We start from the raw sequence: 17032 nt of genomic DNA, 5'->3' as shown, positions 1-17032 counted from the left end.
CGTCTCGAGCCTAAACCCAAACTGTGTTCTGAAGATGAACGAAGTCCCCCATTATGGGATTCACAGCTTAAAGTGTCCTACCAAATTGAAAATTGTAACCGTTCGTTACCTCAGTGTGTTACAAACATAATTGTCTTTGGAAAGAAGACCCTTTGGGCTTTACTTTTTATCAACCAGATTTGATAATGCTCAAAAATTGTAAAGTGTTTTTTTTTTTTTTTTAACCACACTGAACACTGTTTTATAATTGGATATAAAAATTAATTAAACGAGTCCAGGAGCAATCTAGAAAAGTAATGGGTTGAAAGTCACATGTCTCATGAGTTTCGATTTCAAATCTGAAGAAGATACCATGAAAAATTTGGTTCCTGCAAATATTTTTCTGAGACTGTCTAGACCCCCCCAAATATAAAAAATATACTTCCTTATAGTGTTGAAGGCTTCTACAAACTATTTTAGTCATTAAACATTTAAACTATAAAATGGTTCATATAGTCAATTATCACGTGTTGATGTGCTGATGGCCAGTTATAGAGATGGTAATCATACAAATGCACCATGAAGTCAATAAACCACTCTCTCTATTCATTTAGACACGTTCACTTGGATAGCCGTGATCATTCAGTAATAGCGAGCTGATTGGAGCTCAAACAGATGGTAATCATGCAGATACAGGCACATTCAACATAAAACACACTTACACATATATTAATAAGTTCCGCCTACATCAGCTGACAGGTGCATTAGAGCGCATGTCACGAGCCGTCACGAGAGAGCGCCAGAATTCAAATAATAAACAATCTTCCACTTTTCTTTCACTTTTTTTGTGTGGATTGTCTCATTCTGTCTGTGACACTGTACCCTACTACCAAGACACAGTTTCTGACCGAGAGTTATTCCATAATGGCACAAACAATTCTGTCCCTGAAAAACTGAAACGTAAACAAAGGAATTATGATCCATATTACAACGTTATTACTTCGTTGGACTAAACGTGCTTCATGAGATTTCAGTCAGTGGACCCTTACCTTTCTAACTAAACCGGGATTTACAGCTGTGGATGTGTTTATGACGCGTTATTACATCGGATCTGGTATGTACAGCATTTCATTCTTCATATTTTGATGTGTACTGCTTACACAAATGTAGCAAATACAGTCTTTATAAGCTTTCCATTGAACAACTGCGATCTGTCATTGATGCTTGAGGCTTAGATCTTTCTAATGATACATAGTTTTTCAAGATTAAACCTGTTTCATTTAATCTATTCGTAATTATCTATTCGAGTTCAGGACGCCAGCATCGGGGTGCAGGTTAACAGGTTAATGACAACATTTTCATTTTGCGATGGAGTATCGCTTTAAGGCGACTGATGAAGTGGTCTGTTGGCATCTCTGTGTGGTCATGTTTGGTAGTGCAGCTTGACTTTTAGTTCTTGAAAATGCTCTAAATATGAAATTTTTCAAAGTTTTTACTCTTGTTTGTACAGAAATTGTAAATTATGAAAATTTAAAAATATATATATATATTTATCTTGAAAATGTCTTGCAAAAAATCAAGCGTAGCATTAATTCTGGCAGCTCAGTTTAATCAGGCTGACATGATCAGTAGCTTTCGCATTGCTCAATAGTTAATTACCCTTCTCCATACCTAGCTCCTCCTCTCGTCCTGTCAAGATTCAATCTTCTGATTCTCCTTTGAATTAGACTAATTTCTAAAATATGGATAATTAAATTAATAAATGTTAATGATATCTGAATTGCATTTATGTTGGTTCTGTTTACCCTATAGGGGTTATTACTGCTCTCCCTGCTCTCATCCATGCTAGGATGCACAGGGAGGTCTTGCCCAGAACAGAATCATACCACCAATCCAAACTGTATGCTAATTGTCACTACTGTTTTTGATGATAGTGGTCCTCCTGACAGAAATATATATTTTTGTGAGAATTATTCTCAAACTTAAAGGGAGAGTTCACCCAGAAATTTAAATTCTGTTCAAACTATTTAAATTCATTCCAAACTTGTATGAATTGCTTTCTTATGTTGAACATAAAAGAGGAAATTTTGAAGATTGCTGGTAAATCAAACCTTACATAGTAGGAAAATAAGTACTGTTGAAGTAAAAGGGAACACCCAACTTTTTGATTACCAGCAATATTCAAAATATCTTCTATGTTCAACATAAGAAAGCAACTCCTACAGGTTTAGAATGACATTAGGGTGAGTACATGATGACAGCAATTTCAATTGTTCAACTTAATTAATCTTAATAATCTTAATCTTTAATCTTAAACTTGGTAAAACATTTCTTTATTCAAAATGTTTCAAGTCTTAATATTTTCCTTTTATACAGGAATGAATCATACTGGGATGTATTCTAAAAATGTTGGATGTGGCACCTCATCTAGAAAATTGTCCATCAGCGGCCACTTTCATCCTTTGAAGAACTACATTTAAGTGAGAAATGTAGCTATAATTTTGTGTAGGCTGTCAATGAAGGTACAGAAACTTCTGATTTCTTTACATTTAGACCTATCTGTATTTGTGTTACATGGTTATTTAAATTATTACGGGTTTGGAACAACATTAGGTTGAGTAATTAATGACAGAAAGCAGGTCAGTATGTTTTCTTTTCAGGCTTTTAATTCTTTGATTTGTATCTCATCTTCCAGAAGATGAAGTCTCTAAACTTATCTCCAGCCACCCTACCACCTGCCCTCTACACCTAATCCCCCATGTCTCCTACAAGTTATTTCTCCTGCACTTCTGCCTTCACTCACACACATCAACACATCTCTTCTCACAGGCCTTTTCCTACTCCATTCAAGCAACCCCATTAAAAAAAAAAATCACAAAAATTGACACTAGACACTTGTTGAAAACTACAGACCCGTGTCTCTCCTCCTTTTCATAGCAAAATCACTGGAACACGTTGTGTTCAACCAAGTGTCTTGCTACCTTTCATAGAAAGATCTGCTGGCCAATAACCAATTCTGGATTTAAAAGTTGGCATTCAACTGAAACTTCCTTGCTGAAACACTACATAGTGCAAGAGCTGAGTCCAAATCTTCAGTTCTCATTCTGCTAGATCTATCTGTTTTGTTTGACACTATAAATCATCAAATCCTTTGTCCACACTCTCATTACTGAGCATCACCGGAACGCCACTCCACTAGTTTGAGACTTACCTCACAGGTAGGTCCTTCAGGGTGACTTGGGGAGGAGATGTATCCAGATCACTTCAACTGATCAGTGGGGTTCTTCAGGGATCAGTGATTGGACCCCTCCTCTTCTCTTAATACGCTTCATCACTAGGACCCATCATTCAGGCACGTGGGTTTCCCTACCATTATATTGATTACATGCAGCTCTGCATCTCATTTCAACCAGAGGATTCAACGGTACCTGCATGCATCTCAGACTGCCTGACCATGCAGGTTTGCACTACACATCGGGAAGATTCCTTCACAGAACAGTGTCCTAACAGAACATGCAACACAACTTCTTGTCCAGGCCATTGTCATTTCTTGGCTGGACTATTGCTATGCTCTTCTGGCTGGACTTACAACTTGTGCAATCATACTTTTACAACTGATTCAGAATGCAGCAGCACGTCTTTTTTTTTTTTCAATGAACCCAAAAAAGCCAATGTCAATGCTTCTCATCTCTCTGCGAATCAAGATCAAGCTTTCCTACAGAACATCCATGGTTTATGCACCCTCCTACCTCCACTGTCTCCTATTTGTCAACATCCTCTTCAGACGCTTGTGTTCAGAAAACGGCTAGTGGCTCATGCATGGCCCCATCACAGAGGGGCACAAAATCACTCTCAAGGACATTTTCTTTCACCGTACAATGTTTGTGGAATGACCTACTTAACTCCATCCGGACAGCCAAATCCCTCTCAATTTTCAAAACACAACTAAAACCTAATATTTTCCCTTGAAAACTAAACTAAACTAAATGATAAAAAAAGCTTTGTGTATGGAGGTGATGTGGGCATTTACATGTTGTGCATCTCACATGGATGATTGTAATATGAAAAGCAAAAGTAACTTGTGGGTGTGATCACATTACAAATAATGAGCTAAAATGGGAAAAACTCTACACTGTGCTGATTTCATACACATTACTTTATAGCATAATATTTATTGATGTTATTTACATAATTTAAAAGTAGACATTTCAAGCTTTCTATAGATATATTTCTCATGTCTGTGTGTAAAGTATTTGTTGAGTTTTGGCTTATTTGTATCAGACAGTGAAGACAGAAAGTGCAAAACCCTGTTTTTATTTTTTTTTTATTTTACAAAAGCACAAAGTTATGTTGCTATTCTGAGTGTAGAGAAATAAAAGTAGACACTTAACGGTTTCAAATGATGTATAACACTTATCAGTTTGACCAAAATGGACGGAGTATTTTTAGTGTCTTTCACACTGATCAGAAAAAAGTGAGCTGGTTGCGCTGGCGTGACCGTCGACCCCAGGGAGTTAACCCTCCGTGGTCTGAGGGGGTTTTTGGGCCCTTGAGAAGTTTTGACAAGTTTGTATTTTTGAGAAAAAAATGTTGATGCATGGTCAGTGAATAAACTAAATATTTTAAGTGACTAAAATTAGACCATAAAACACATACTGAACATTTGTTCACACGACTTTTGGGAACTGGATGTGGTAGACAGGAATTTTTGCCACAAAATAAGGTGAAACCCATCCTGCTTACTCATTCAGAGAAAACAACATTGATTTAACTTCTGTAAGACACCGCCATATGCAAGGAAGTGACAATAAATACAATGAAGAATGAATGAAAATTAAAGTGATTTGCACCTCAAAGATAAAGCATCTCCCCTAATGGGCCCATCATTGTGGAATTCGACTGAGTTGAATTGCGTTCTTCTTCTGAGGTAAATACAATGCTTATTCCTCACAACGCTTCTTCTTACAAAAACAAAAAGTAGCCCCTAGAATGCAAAACTTAGCTATTTACAAGGTTTAAGCTACCTCCCTCTTTCATGGGAGCCATGGTGTAAGGCTCAGCTGATGGAGGAAAAGCCTGGGTGATACCGAAGGTCCGGAGGGCCAAGGTGGAGTCAGTGGCTCTTGTGACTGAGTCAGAAGCAGGGACCCGGTGTTGTGTTGAAAAAAAGTGACTTATCGAAAACAGTAACCAGGAATTGCTGTACAGCAAATATTGGTGCGTGAACATCATGTTTTAAAGAAGAATGCCCACTGGACAAGCTAGATATTGTGGCGAGCTTGGAAATGCTTGCATAGAGAAGAAATTAATCATTAATGCTGTGCTTTTGTTGTCTGTTTTATTATTATGAATGCTTTCAGTTTGTAGAACATTCTCATTGTAAGATACATAGGCTTATGTGTATTCTTATTACTATTAAATATAATTACCCAATAGTTTGGGGGTTACAAATGCATATCATCTGTAAGTCGCTTTGGATAAAAGCATCTGCTAAATGAATAAATGTAAATGTAAATATCACTCTGAGATATTAGCCTATATAGTATGGGTCGCTGGATTCATTGCTACCGAAGTATAAGGCGAAACATTAAAGAACGCGACACACATCTCCTGGAAATCCTGTATAATTCAACCAATCCAATGACTACTTCGAAACTCCTGAAGAATTTCCACTTTTGAGTGCCATATGCATCAGACGTTCAGCTAGCGGTCCATAGGTGTGACATCTGAGGCTGAGACTACCGAAATATGTGTCCCCTATTTATTTCATAACTACCAATAATGTTTTTGGAGCATTTGAGCCACAGCAGCTTATTTAGCCACAATCCATGAGGTTCGGTCTTCTGTTGCAGACAGGGAGTCAAGAATAGGAATCCCAAACATTATTTCATACAAAACGCACAGGTAAAAATCTCATCCCAAATCGTCCCTCCCTAACATTTTTATTTGTTGTCGAAAATGTCAATAGATTTTTGTTCGTTTAGTTTTTGTCATTCAAAAGGAGTTTTAGTTCTTTGTCATCTTGTTGTCATTGGTGAAAAAAAAATAACACCAACACAAACAAGGTAAATAAATGAAACAGCTGAACTCAAGAACTAATCATATCAGTAACCATGACAACAAAGGAAGAGCGGGAAGTCAATCAAAGGAACACCGAAACAACAGAAAACAGAAAAAGTCAATGAAACCGAAACTAAATGACACAAATAAATAGATGTTAATATCACTGCTTGTATACCTGAACATGGCAGACAGAGTTGAGTGATGTCCAGATGTGTGGTCTGGTTTGTGATGGGATTGTTGATCACACAGCTGTAGCTGTTTTTCTCCTGATATTCCACCTCCAGAGGTAGAGAGAGACTGATGCTGAGATCAGACACACTGATGCTGGACAATAAACTGTTTCCTTTGTACCAGGAGAGAGTCACATGACCCACATTCACCACTGAACACACCAGTGAACAATATGATGATGATGATGATGATGAAGAACATTGTGAAGAGTTTCTGCTGATGACAGGAACAGGCAGACGAGCTGAAAACATGACAAAACAAACAAAAATACAGTATGGATAAAATGTAGCTTCAAGCAGCAGTTATAAGACCATGTATGAACTACATTACACAAAGCACATAAAATGAAGGAAGATCTTTAGTCTCCATATGAGATTCAAACCCACAACCTAGGGCTATCCACAGAGCCACACTTTCAGCAACTTATGTAAATAGGCAAAAAGGCATTAATTGTTGAGACAAGAAAATGAGAGATATACTGCTGTTGCTTTTGCTTTAATAAAAAATATTAATAATAATTTTAAAAAAAAAAGATCCCTGTTGCACAGTACAGGCTTCAGGCTCAGGACAAGGTGGCAATAAAACCTACTATGGTTCATTTTACAGTGAATGAAAGAAGGTTCTGAAGAAACTTTTCTTTTAGAAATTTGTATGGCCCTATATTCTTCAGGCCCAGAGATATCATCTGTGCAGCTTCATGTCCAAACGGTTGGATCCTAACCATTTGCAACTGTCAAAAACCAAATGTGTTTTTTTGTGTGTTTATCCAGTGATAAGTGTTGAAATCGGAAGGGTTTAGAAATGTGACGCATGCATCAGACTATGAATAACCAGGAATGAATTATTAACTAAAGATTACCCAGGATCCCATTTACTCAGGATTTACAATTACTTTTTTTTTTTTTTAGAGATTTTAGAGATTTTTAGAGTTTCTGAAATTTGGATTAAGTTTGGTTGACACGGAATGACCCTATTGTATGACTCTAAGCACCACTCAAATCGAATTAAAACAATAAATATGCCAAATCTGTGATATGTAATAGTGAGCTGTAATTGTCTACTCACCGTAGACTGTAACAGTGAATTTGTAATTCATCGCTGTTCTGCTGCTGATGGTCACTTTATATTCTCCAGAGTCTGTGGTTCTGGTGTCTGTGATGGTCAGAGATCCAGACTGATTGTCCAGCTTCAGTCTGTCTCTGAATCTCCCATCAGTACCATTAAGGATTGTCTTGGTCTCTCTATTGATTCTAGCTATGAGAGACATGTTAGGTCCAAATGTCCACATTATCTTATCATCTGTGTGTATTTCATTAAGACTAGAGTTTAGAGTGACTGAATCTCCCTCCTTCACCGACACTGACTTCACTGCATATGTTTCAACAAACACACCTGAAGAACACAAACACAAACAGATTCTCAATTACACACATTAAAGATAAGCTAAATGACGCATTAACTAAAACCATTTGAATTACAAATGTTGGAAAGGTAGAACAATTGAAATGGCAAAGGATTGAAACCGCAGCATTGAACATAAATGGCCAGGTAAAAAATAAAAATAAAAATAATAATTATCTTAATATAGTGACATTTTTAATTTTGGTTTAGTATAAATCTTCATGTTTCATTTACTGATGTTGGAACAGAAGTTCATTAGAGTACTACACAAATAACAAGCAACATCCATCCATCTATTTTCCACCGCTTATCTGGGACCAGATTATTTGTTTTATAGCATGCAACAATAAATCAGAAAACATGTCAATAACTTACCAACCAGACACCAAAAGCACAAACCACAAAAAGCCAATGTCTGAAACATTTTCTTCAACACTTCAGAGGTTTAAAAGAGATTCAATTATGTTTGAAAACCCGAGAGCACCAGTCGTAAAGCTGCGCAGTGAAGAAACTGTAGACAGTGCAAACTATTTGCTAACTTCCATCAGAGTGAATTAGACCACAACCCCTCAAACACACTTCCTTTTACATTCACTGACACCAATTAATTGCCATATTTAAAATGCTGGTTGAGAAAAACTTATGTAGACACACCTTAGTTCATTTATGTTATTTCATTATTTTATTTAAATCTTTTTTTTTTTTTATCTTGTAATAGGGCTGGGTGATATGGCCAAAAAAATGCATCACAATAAAATGTTCATATCTGTTGATATCAAATGATAAATGTTGAGTCTTTATTTATTTTATGTTTAAAACCCAGGCAGTTATTTGTGGTACTTTATTTATTTCTTTATTTTTGTCAGATCATGACAAACACAAGTGAACATTTCACAAATCTCAGGTACAATTTTCAAATAATTTATAACAAATAAAATATATGAATATAATATAATACAAAACATGAAACAGTTTTGTGTTCCCTGACTCTGATAGCACAAAGCAGATGGAAAATTTTGTTCATTAACAGAAACAGTAACATCTATTAAAAATTGTCCACATCAGCTGAGCCATTTGGGACAGAACAAGTGTAATTTTTTTACCATTGCAAAAGACAGCTAGAAATGCAAACTATCAGCTCTCAATAATCATGTTCTATTAAAGACAAATACAATCCTGTTATTTATTCCAGTCCAAGATTGTTTTGTTGAGGTCTTAAATTAATTACACAGCCCAATGAAACGTAGAGAGAGAGAGAAAAAAACCACACACACACACACACACAAAGCAACACTGTTGCAAGACTGGACCTCCAGCCTCCACACTCTTCACACATGCTCACTCAGTCAAGACACAACGACAGAAGCAGATAAAAAAACAAAAACAAATTGACTTAAGACCACAACGCTCTCAGATCATCTTTTTAAAAACTGCTGGAAGATGATGTTTAAAGAAAAAACTTTTGTTGCTGTCTGGTTTGGCTTTATTCTGGTTGGTAAGTTACATTTTTTGGTTCGGGAATAAGTTTGTGCAGATCAACTGAACACTAATTTAAATAAGTCAGAGAATGTGCTCTTGCATTTTGTCTTGGATATTATGAGATGTAGTCTGGATTCAGGTTTTTACTAATTATTTATGTTTGTCTCATGAACTTAAAGCTATGATGCTAAACATAACAGCTGTACTTTCAGTCAGATATTCCAATTTGAGGTACAAGGAGTTAACATTTTCCCAGTAAGATGTTAATGTTTTAATGAGCTTCAGTTCCACCTTAAATAAAAATAAATAAATAAAAACTCTTGTGCTTCAACTCCATCCGAATCAATCTCCTTTTCTCTCCAGTTTTGCTTTAAGTCAGTTCTCTTTACTATCCTCTTTCAATACAAGGTACAAAATTAAAAAAAAGAACTCTAAAAATAGATTTTTTTTTTTTTAAGTTTAATTTTTTTTTTCAGGTTTATAAAATTACGTTTATAATACTAAAATTCAGATATCATAAATCCTGTACATGTTATTTTAGTGCCTGGCCATTTATTTTTAATGCTGTTGTTTCAATCTTTTGCTATTTCAAACTTTCCACATTTCAAATGTTTGGTATTATTTCAAAACTACTTTAAACTTTCTGTTAAAGCTTCATTAAAGTTATCTTTAATGTGTGTGATTGAGAAACTGTTTGTGTTTGTTCTTCAGGTGTGTTTGGTGAAACAGACACAGTGAAGTCCGTCTCAGTGCTGGAAGGAGATTCTGTCACTCTAAACTCTAGTCTTAATGAAATACAGACAGATGACAAGATAATGTGGCATTTTGGGAATGACAGACCAATCATAGCTAGAATCAGTAGAGAGAACAAACAAATCCTTGTTTCTGATGTGAGTTTCAAAAACAGACTGAAGCTGGACGACAAGACTGGATCTCTGAGCATCAATAACACCAGAACCACAGACTCTGGACTTTATGAAGTGACCATCAGCAGAAGCAGCACAGTGACTAAATACAATTTCACTGTTAAGGTCTATGGTGAGTAGACACTCTATTCTTATTCTTTTTCTTCTTAGGCATGTATAAGAAGTACCGTCTTTACACAAAAGTCTTTTATTTTTGCCTACTGAGGCAAAAAACATTTAAGTTAAACATATTCTTTAAGTTACAGACCTTAAAACGTATTATTTCGCACTTGGAAAAAAAATACAAATAAATTTAAAGTATTAAATTTACTGAAAGGGCTTGGTACATCTTTAGTACATTACAGTACGGTCTCCACAGTAACAAATCATTGCCTCAGTGACACAAGGGCCACTAAAATGCTTAATAGATTAAGAGACTCTACAGCCATTATTCCAAAACCTTTTTAGGAGTTGTTCAAACAAGACATTTTCATGCTCCATTTTCTATCAGTATAATTGTTTCTCTGTACCATATGGCTGTATTCAGCAGAATTAAAATCAAATGTTTCATTCAGATGGTCATCTTTACCAACATTTTTATAGTATTTGTTAAAGATAATTTTTTTTCTATCTTTATTTCAGCTCGTCTGCCTGTTCCTGTCATAAGCAGTAACTCCTCAAACTGTTCATCACCATCAATGTCCAAATGTTCATTTTGGTGTTCAGTGGTGAATGTGAGTCATGTGACTCTCTCCTGGTACAAAGGAAACAGTTTATTGTCCAGCATCAGTGTGTCTGATCTCAGCATCAGTCTCTCTCTACCTCTGGAGCTGGAGTGTCTGGATGATTTCTACAGCTGTGATGTGGCTCATTCATTCACAAACCAGACCACACTTCTCAACAGCACTCAGCTCTGTCAACCATGTTCAATGAAAGGTAAATTTTGTGCCATCGTTTCACTGCAATTCTATTAAACTTTTCATTAGGGATGTGCCCGACGACTAATTTGACTGTCGTTTAAACAGAAGTTTTGTATCCGACTATAGGTGACCAGTTTAAAAACAAGAAACCCCCAAAAGATGGCAAAAAAGAAAAAGAATTCCACTAAAAATAGGTCACAATTATGCCGTACACTTGCCTCACGTTATCATCATTTAATTTTAGGCGGTAGTAAAAAAAATAAAAAATAAAATAGAACACCCTAAACGTCAGCCAATGCTTATTTATTAAAATCAGCTGGGGAAATGCAGATCAAAGAAAAATCTGTCAATAGCCTGACAGAATTCTTCATATAACATTGGTCAACATATTAAAACACATGACAAAAACAATAGGACATTATATATATATATATGGATATTTTAAATCAAGGAATAGCATTAAAAAGGCTTTTAAAAACATACTTCGTCATGTAGGCTATATCATCTAAAAACAAAATGAACAAAAAGAAAGTCAGGACCTGAGGCAATTAGGGTTTCCATCCAAAGTTGCGAATTTATTCGCAAAATTGGAATATCACATAAAACATTTGCGAACAAGCACTGTTTCCATCCAACGCATCAAAGAGAACAAAATCGTCACTTCCTGTTAAACTGGCCCTAAATATCATTAAGAAAACTAGGAGAACTGAATATAATAATTTTCATATATTTCAGATGCTGTGGAAAGAGATCATGCAGTCCGCAGCTAGTCAAGTTATCCCGCTCATAGTGCAAAGTCAAATATTTTTTTTATATGCGATTAGAAGAATTTATTCGCAAAATGGATTTCCATCTCCCATTTTTCACATTAATCCTTTTTCGCACAAGTCATAAACCACCTCAAGTGAGCGTAATTTTTTTTTTGTGTGCATTAAGGGATTTAAAATTTGGTGTTTCTATCACTCATTTCTCATTCGACACTTCAAAATGTGCATTAAAACAGGGTGATGGAAATACCATGAATATAATAATACAAGTCAGGCCTCGACTAAACAGAATCACCAATTTAACATTTCTGTTCCTGTGTTCCTTATTAAACCTTACCATTTAATAAGATTAATTTGTTTTATAAGAATGTATATACATACTTAAACACATTTCAACTTAAAGGTGCCATCTGTAATGTTTGGCAAAAAAAATCAAGTCATACTCCACATTCCATAACAGATGGGGGCATTATGCCTCAATAAAGTGAATTGGTCTACTCTAGAGTAACAAACGAGAAACGACATAGTCTCTATGCTCCGCCCCTACTTTCACAACAACACTACAGCCATAGCCGAAGCCTAGGTGCGTTCACACCGCCGGCATCTAGAGCGTCAAAAATCGCTCTTGCCGCTCTGCTCACGACGCTGCAGAAAGATTTGTGAGCGCTCAGACGCTCTGACGTAGATCGAATGCTTATTTTGTATTTAAAGCGGCCGCAAAGCAAACAAGCTTGCTGATCTCGTGCAGACTAACCACAAGGAGTTATAACCTCATTAAATATTGTTGTGGACGAAATATTAGGATCCTTTACTTAAAATGAACAATCTCAGACACCTTGGTCCACGTATCACTTTTAATTTATTTTTTATGTCCCTGTACGCAAACAGGGACACATCATAGATTAATACAAACATTAAACAGCAATAATCAACCTGTCCTTTATTCTGCTTGAGAACTAATGTTCCAACTCTCAAGCATTCACCGTGAGACACACGCAATTGACTCTTTTCACACGCTTTCACGCCACACATCAATTTTTTTCACGCACAGAAAAACCACGAAGCAAAGAGGACACGGAGACCAACAGACTAAACAGAACAGGTTAGTTATGATATATAGGGCTGTGCAAAAAATCGAATGCGATTTTCATGCACCTCTCATCAGTAAAGACGCTCCTGTAATTAGAAGTATATCTCCAGCATGTGCATTCAGATCAGGGTTGCCAGGTTTTCACAACAAATCCTGCCCAGTTGCTTCTTAAAACTAGTCCAAAACTAGCCCAATCGCGTTTCCGGGAGGTTCCCCGATAAAAATTGCTTCCCGGGGTTAAAATATACATTTTTGGGAAGGGTTTCCCTGGTAAAATTAGCATTTTAGGGGCTAAATATCACGTTATTGGTATTGTGATTGCTTCAAACCGCGGACATGAAAAACAACTGCAGACTTGGCAACACTGGTTCAGGTGGAGCGACAGTTACTACACAGAGCCTTAGTCTACCGACAACCAACACAAAATCGCTTTCAAAATCGACAAAGAATCGCCTGCGATTTTAACATCGATGTTGTGTAGATTGTCAGTGAATTACGGCTCTGTGTAGTAAATGCCAACCAGTGTTGCCAAGTTTGTGGTGGTTGTTTTTCATGTCCGCTGGTCACAGCGACCCCAATACAAATAACGTGATATTTAGCCCCTAAAATGCGAATTATACCGAGGCAACCCTGCTAAAAAAACCTAGATTTTAACCCCGGGAAGCAATGTTTTATCGGGGAACCTTCTGGAAGCGAGATTGGGCTAGTTTTGAGAAGCAACTGGGCAGAATATGTTTTGAAAACCTGGCAATCCTGATCTGAACACACGTGCTGGAGATATACTCCTAATTACAGGAGCGTCTTTACTGATGAGATGTACATGAGTAAAGACATGCACAGCCCTATATAATAAAATGGGTAACGTTAGGTTATAGCTAGCTAATTATCAAACGCAGCTACGGTTAGCCATCGCTAACATTAGCACGTTTATCGAACAGCCTTAGATACATTTCTATGTTATAACTTCCCGAAAACAAATACACAAACATATAAAACAAACTTCTAGCGAAATACTAACAGCATCTAACTTGCAAGTTTGGAGTCGAACCTCATTTCTTTCAGGTCCATCAGTTGTCTCCAGCGATTAAAAGCAGTGCCGATGTTTACTCTGGTATTCTTATCGGATTTGATTTGTGATTCCGAGCGCGGTTGTTTCCCTGTAGCGGGTGTTGGTCTCTAGCCAAGGGCTTCAGCTATCCTTCCGCTCTCTTCCCTGAACTGAAAGTAGTGGGCTGTACTTTCCACACGATTGACATCAGGTTCAAGTACACGCCCACAAGCCGTGCGAGTTATTTGTGTATTGCAGGTTGGCTGTTGGATATGTTGCCCGCATACCGCCTCCCACGGCCGAAACTGGTATTACAACACCTGTCGGGCCGGGGCTAGTAATGCTAATGCTAATTAAGGTTGATATCTCTGCAGCACTATAACTTGACATTTTTTTAATGACATCATCGCCCTTATTTCTTCTCATTCTTTTGATGCGTGTAGGTCATGTTATGGATATTTTTACCTCAATTTCTGCATATGGCACCTTTAAAACTGTCATAACACATGATAATTAATATTTATACAGTGTCTGATTTCACAACTTAGTTCTATAGAGCCATTCATTGTAAAGTTTTACTTGGCCACTGGGTGACACTGTGACAGTATAATTTGAGCACCAGTGTTTGACTGTAAGGCAGAGTAGCATGCAATATGAATTATGATCCTACACTGTCTTGTGATCCTACAAGGTATGATCAATCCAAATGTTAGAAATTAGGAAAATTAAACAACCTCAATGGAATGGCACCAAAGAGGCTGTTACAGCAAATACAGTAGTACACAGATTAAATGAATTGTTTTAAAGTAATTCCATTTGGTACTGTAAATCAAATACAGTTTGCTGTCAATCTTAATTACAGTAACTTACTGCCAACAATGTTGCCAGTAAGTTACTGTAAACACCCTTTGAAATGTCTAATATTGTATTTAGGGTCTTTATTAAATGTTATTTTAAAAATATTATCCGTCTTCCATCCTGTAATAGAACTGGATAATGCCAAAAAAATGCATGAAAGTTCCAGTTTCACTCTGGAATTTATTTATTGTCCTGCCATACTTTGGCCGTGTTGAATATAGTAGTTTTTTTTTTTCAGGCAACAACTTGAGGCCCTTACTGCTTATAAGCAGACTTAACACAGTTTGGAAGAATTTAAACTGCACTAAGATTAACACCCATGCAACTCTCTTAACTCCAGTGACCATGACAGAATCCTCCTCAAAAGAAATGTCGATCTTGTTCCAATGTACTTTCCTTTTTCATTTTTTCTTTCCTCAGATTGTACCTTCTGCTGTCATTTTCCTGAAGTTGTGACCCGATTGGTCATCTCGGTTCTGGTGGGTGTGGCTGCTGCATTTATTGTGATGTATGACATCACATCCAATTTGAAAAAAGGATAGATCATAACAGACGTCATCATCATCATCGGATGATCACAGATGAATCATGTATTCTGACTTTGTGTATCCACTCTTTGCCAGAACATTTTTACATTAACAAAAGTTATATGTTGAATTACATTATAGATTAACATTCAGTTCTTTTAATGATTAATCATTTTCTTTTTAATGATTTTTTTTATTATTATTTATTTCATTTATTTTAAATGAGAAATAGGTTGCTTTAAGAGTATAGACTTATTTTACATGGGTTTTGTTTCATCGCTTGGTGATTATTGGCTTGCTATCATTATCTTATTATCCTTATTATTATTTGTATTATTATTAACGTTTCTTGTATTATAAGTTATGCATATAAATGAAAAACATCAAGAAATATTATATATATATATATATATATATATATATATATATATATATATATATATATATATATATTAGCTCATTAGCATCACCTGCTGGTTCAGTTTTAAGAGGGTGCATTAATCTGTGCATGTACATGGCAAACTACTGAACTAAATTTAGTAGCAGGCACCCAACTTCTAAGATTATTATTTCTACAGAATTTAAAAAAAAAAAAAAATGCTCTCCCTGTGTTTTTGTATACTTCTGGGTGAAGAAGGGAATCTGATTTAAGGCTTGGGTGTCATCGTGTACAGGTGCATCTCGTTAAATTAGAATGTCCTGGAAAAGTTGATTTATTTCAGTAATTCAACTCAAATTGTGAAACTCGTGTATTAAATAAATTCAGTGCACACAGACTGAAGTAGTTTAAGTCTTTGGTTCTTTTAATTGTGATTGAGTTTGGCTCACATTTAACAAAACATTTCTGTATTTTAATACATGCTGCATTAAAATAATTTCAGGGCTCTGTATAGATCATTACACATAAACATCTGCAAAGTTTTGAAATGTTCTGGGAACGTTATTTTATGGTTGCAAAAAAAAAAAAAAAAAAACATTAGAGAACGTTCTGTATAAGTTATTCTTAGGTCATTTTAAAAACAACCACTCTGCAACGTTCTGGGAACGTTATATGCCATTACTTTTCATTTATGAATGCAGTGTTAAGAATTGTAATTATAGGCCTATGATTCATTGTATAATACACCCTTGTTTAATAATAAAACATATCCCAGATAGCACACGTACGTCTGCAAGATGTCTGTTAAAGATATCTTGATCTGAAAAGCTGTCTACAAACATCTTTCAGATGTCAGTTCTGTTTTAAGATACATTTTAAATCATAAACATATTAAAGACATCTAATATTGACATCTAAAAGGAAACGTCCTATAGATGTAGCCTACTGCAGATGAGAAAACACTCTAAAAAAAACGTCTTGCAGATATAAATGCAGACGTCAAATAGAAGTCTCCGAGATGTACGTGTGCTATCATATATATTTTAAATTTTTCAATAAGGAATATGCTAATAATAGAGTAATTTGTATTATCCTCAAAGATCGCCAGTTATGTGGTGATGCGTTATGAAATTATTACGGGGCAAATTTATTGTACTAGTATTCATTTAATAATACTAAAAACTTAATAATAACAGGCCTAATAATAAGAGGAATGTAACAGTTCTTCATTCATTGGAAATGCCAAATCCTCTTAATATTGGTTAAATTTGATGTTTTGGACAATATTTCTGGCTATCATCGATACATGATCAACAGCCCAGCAGGAGGTTATTGTTCTCGTCCGCTACGCCACTGATCCCGGGACAGGCGCCGTGTCAGACTGT

At 35.9% G+C, this 17032-nt stretch overlaps 3 protein-coding genes across 3 annotated transcripts in view; 2 read left to right on the top strand and 1 right to left on the bottom strand.

The window, feature by feature from the left end:
- LOC127988164 (SLAM family member 5) overlaps positions 1–8321 on the bottom strand; it is a 283545-nt gene extending 275224 nt beyond the window's left edge. Inside the window, exons 1-2 of the mRNA XM_052590780.1 lie at positions 8050–8321; positions 7339–7665 (exon numbers count right to left, since the gene is read on the bottom strand). Of these exons, the coding sequence (XP_052446740.1) occupies positions 7339–7665; positions 8050–8098 (376 nt within the window). The 5' untranslated portion in view covers positions 8099–8321. The remainder of the gene's footprint in view (positions 1–7338; positions 7666–8049) is intronic.
- Positions 1–17032, top strand: part of LOC127988150 (uncharacterized) — a 64773-nt gene that overhangs the window by 27825 nt on the left and 19916 nt on the right. The gene's annotated exons all lie outside the window — the stretch shown is intronic.
- On the top strand, positions 8591–15693 carry LOC127988175 (uncharacterized). The gene is made up of 4 exons (XM_052590795.1): positions 8591–9169; positions 9865–10191; positions 10701–10994; positions 15162–15693. Exons 1-4 carry the CDS (start codon positions 9115–9117, stop codon positions 15281–15283), a joined length of 798 nt encoding a protein of 265 aa, XP_052446755.1. The 5' UTR covers positions 8591–9114; the 3' UTR covers positions 15284–15693.

Source organism: Carassius gibelio, chromosome B22 (genome assembly GCF_023724105.1).
Source record: "Carassius gibelio isolate Cgi1373 ecotype wild population from Czech Republic chromosome B22, carGib1.2-hapl.c, whole genome shotgun sequence".
In the NCBI taxonomy this organism is placed as follows: domain Eukaryota; kingdom Metazoa; phylum Chordata; class Actinopteri; order Cypriniformes; family Cyprinidae; genus Carassius; species Carassius gibelio.
The sequence above is the reverse complement of the archived record's forward strand: the minus strand, read 5'-3'. Positions and strand labels throughout refer to the sequence as shown.

Coding starts and splice junctions, on each gene's coding strand:
- LOC127988175 (XM_052590795.1), top strand. CDS start 9,115: ATGATGTTTAAAGAAAAAACTTTTGTTGCTGTCTGGTTTGGCTTTATT. Junction 9,170..9,864: donor GTTTGGCTTTATTCTGGTTG/GTAAGTTACATT, acceptor TTTGTTCTTCAG/GTGTGTTTGGTGAAACAGAC. Junction 10,192..10,700: donor TTTCACTGTTAAGGTCTATG/GTGAGTAGACAC, acceptor TCTTTATTTCAG/CTCGTCTGCCTGTTCCTGTC.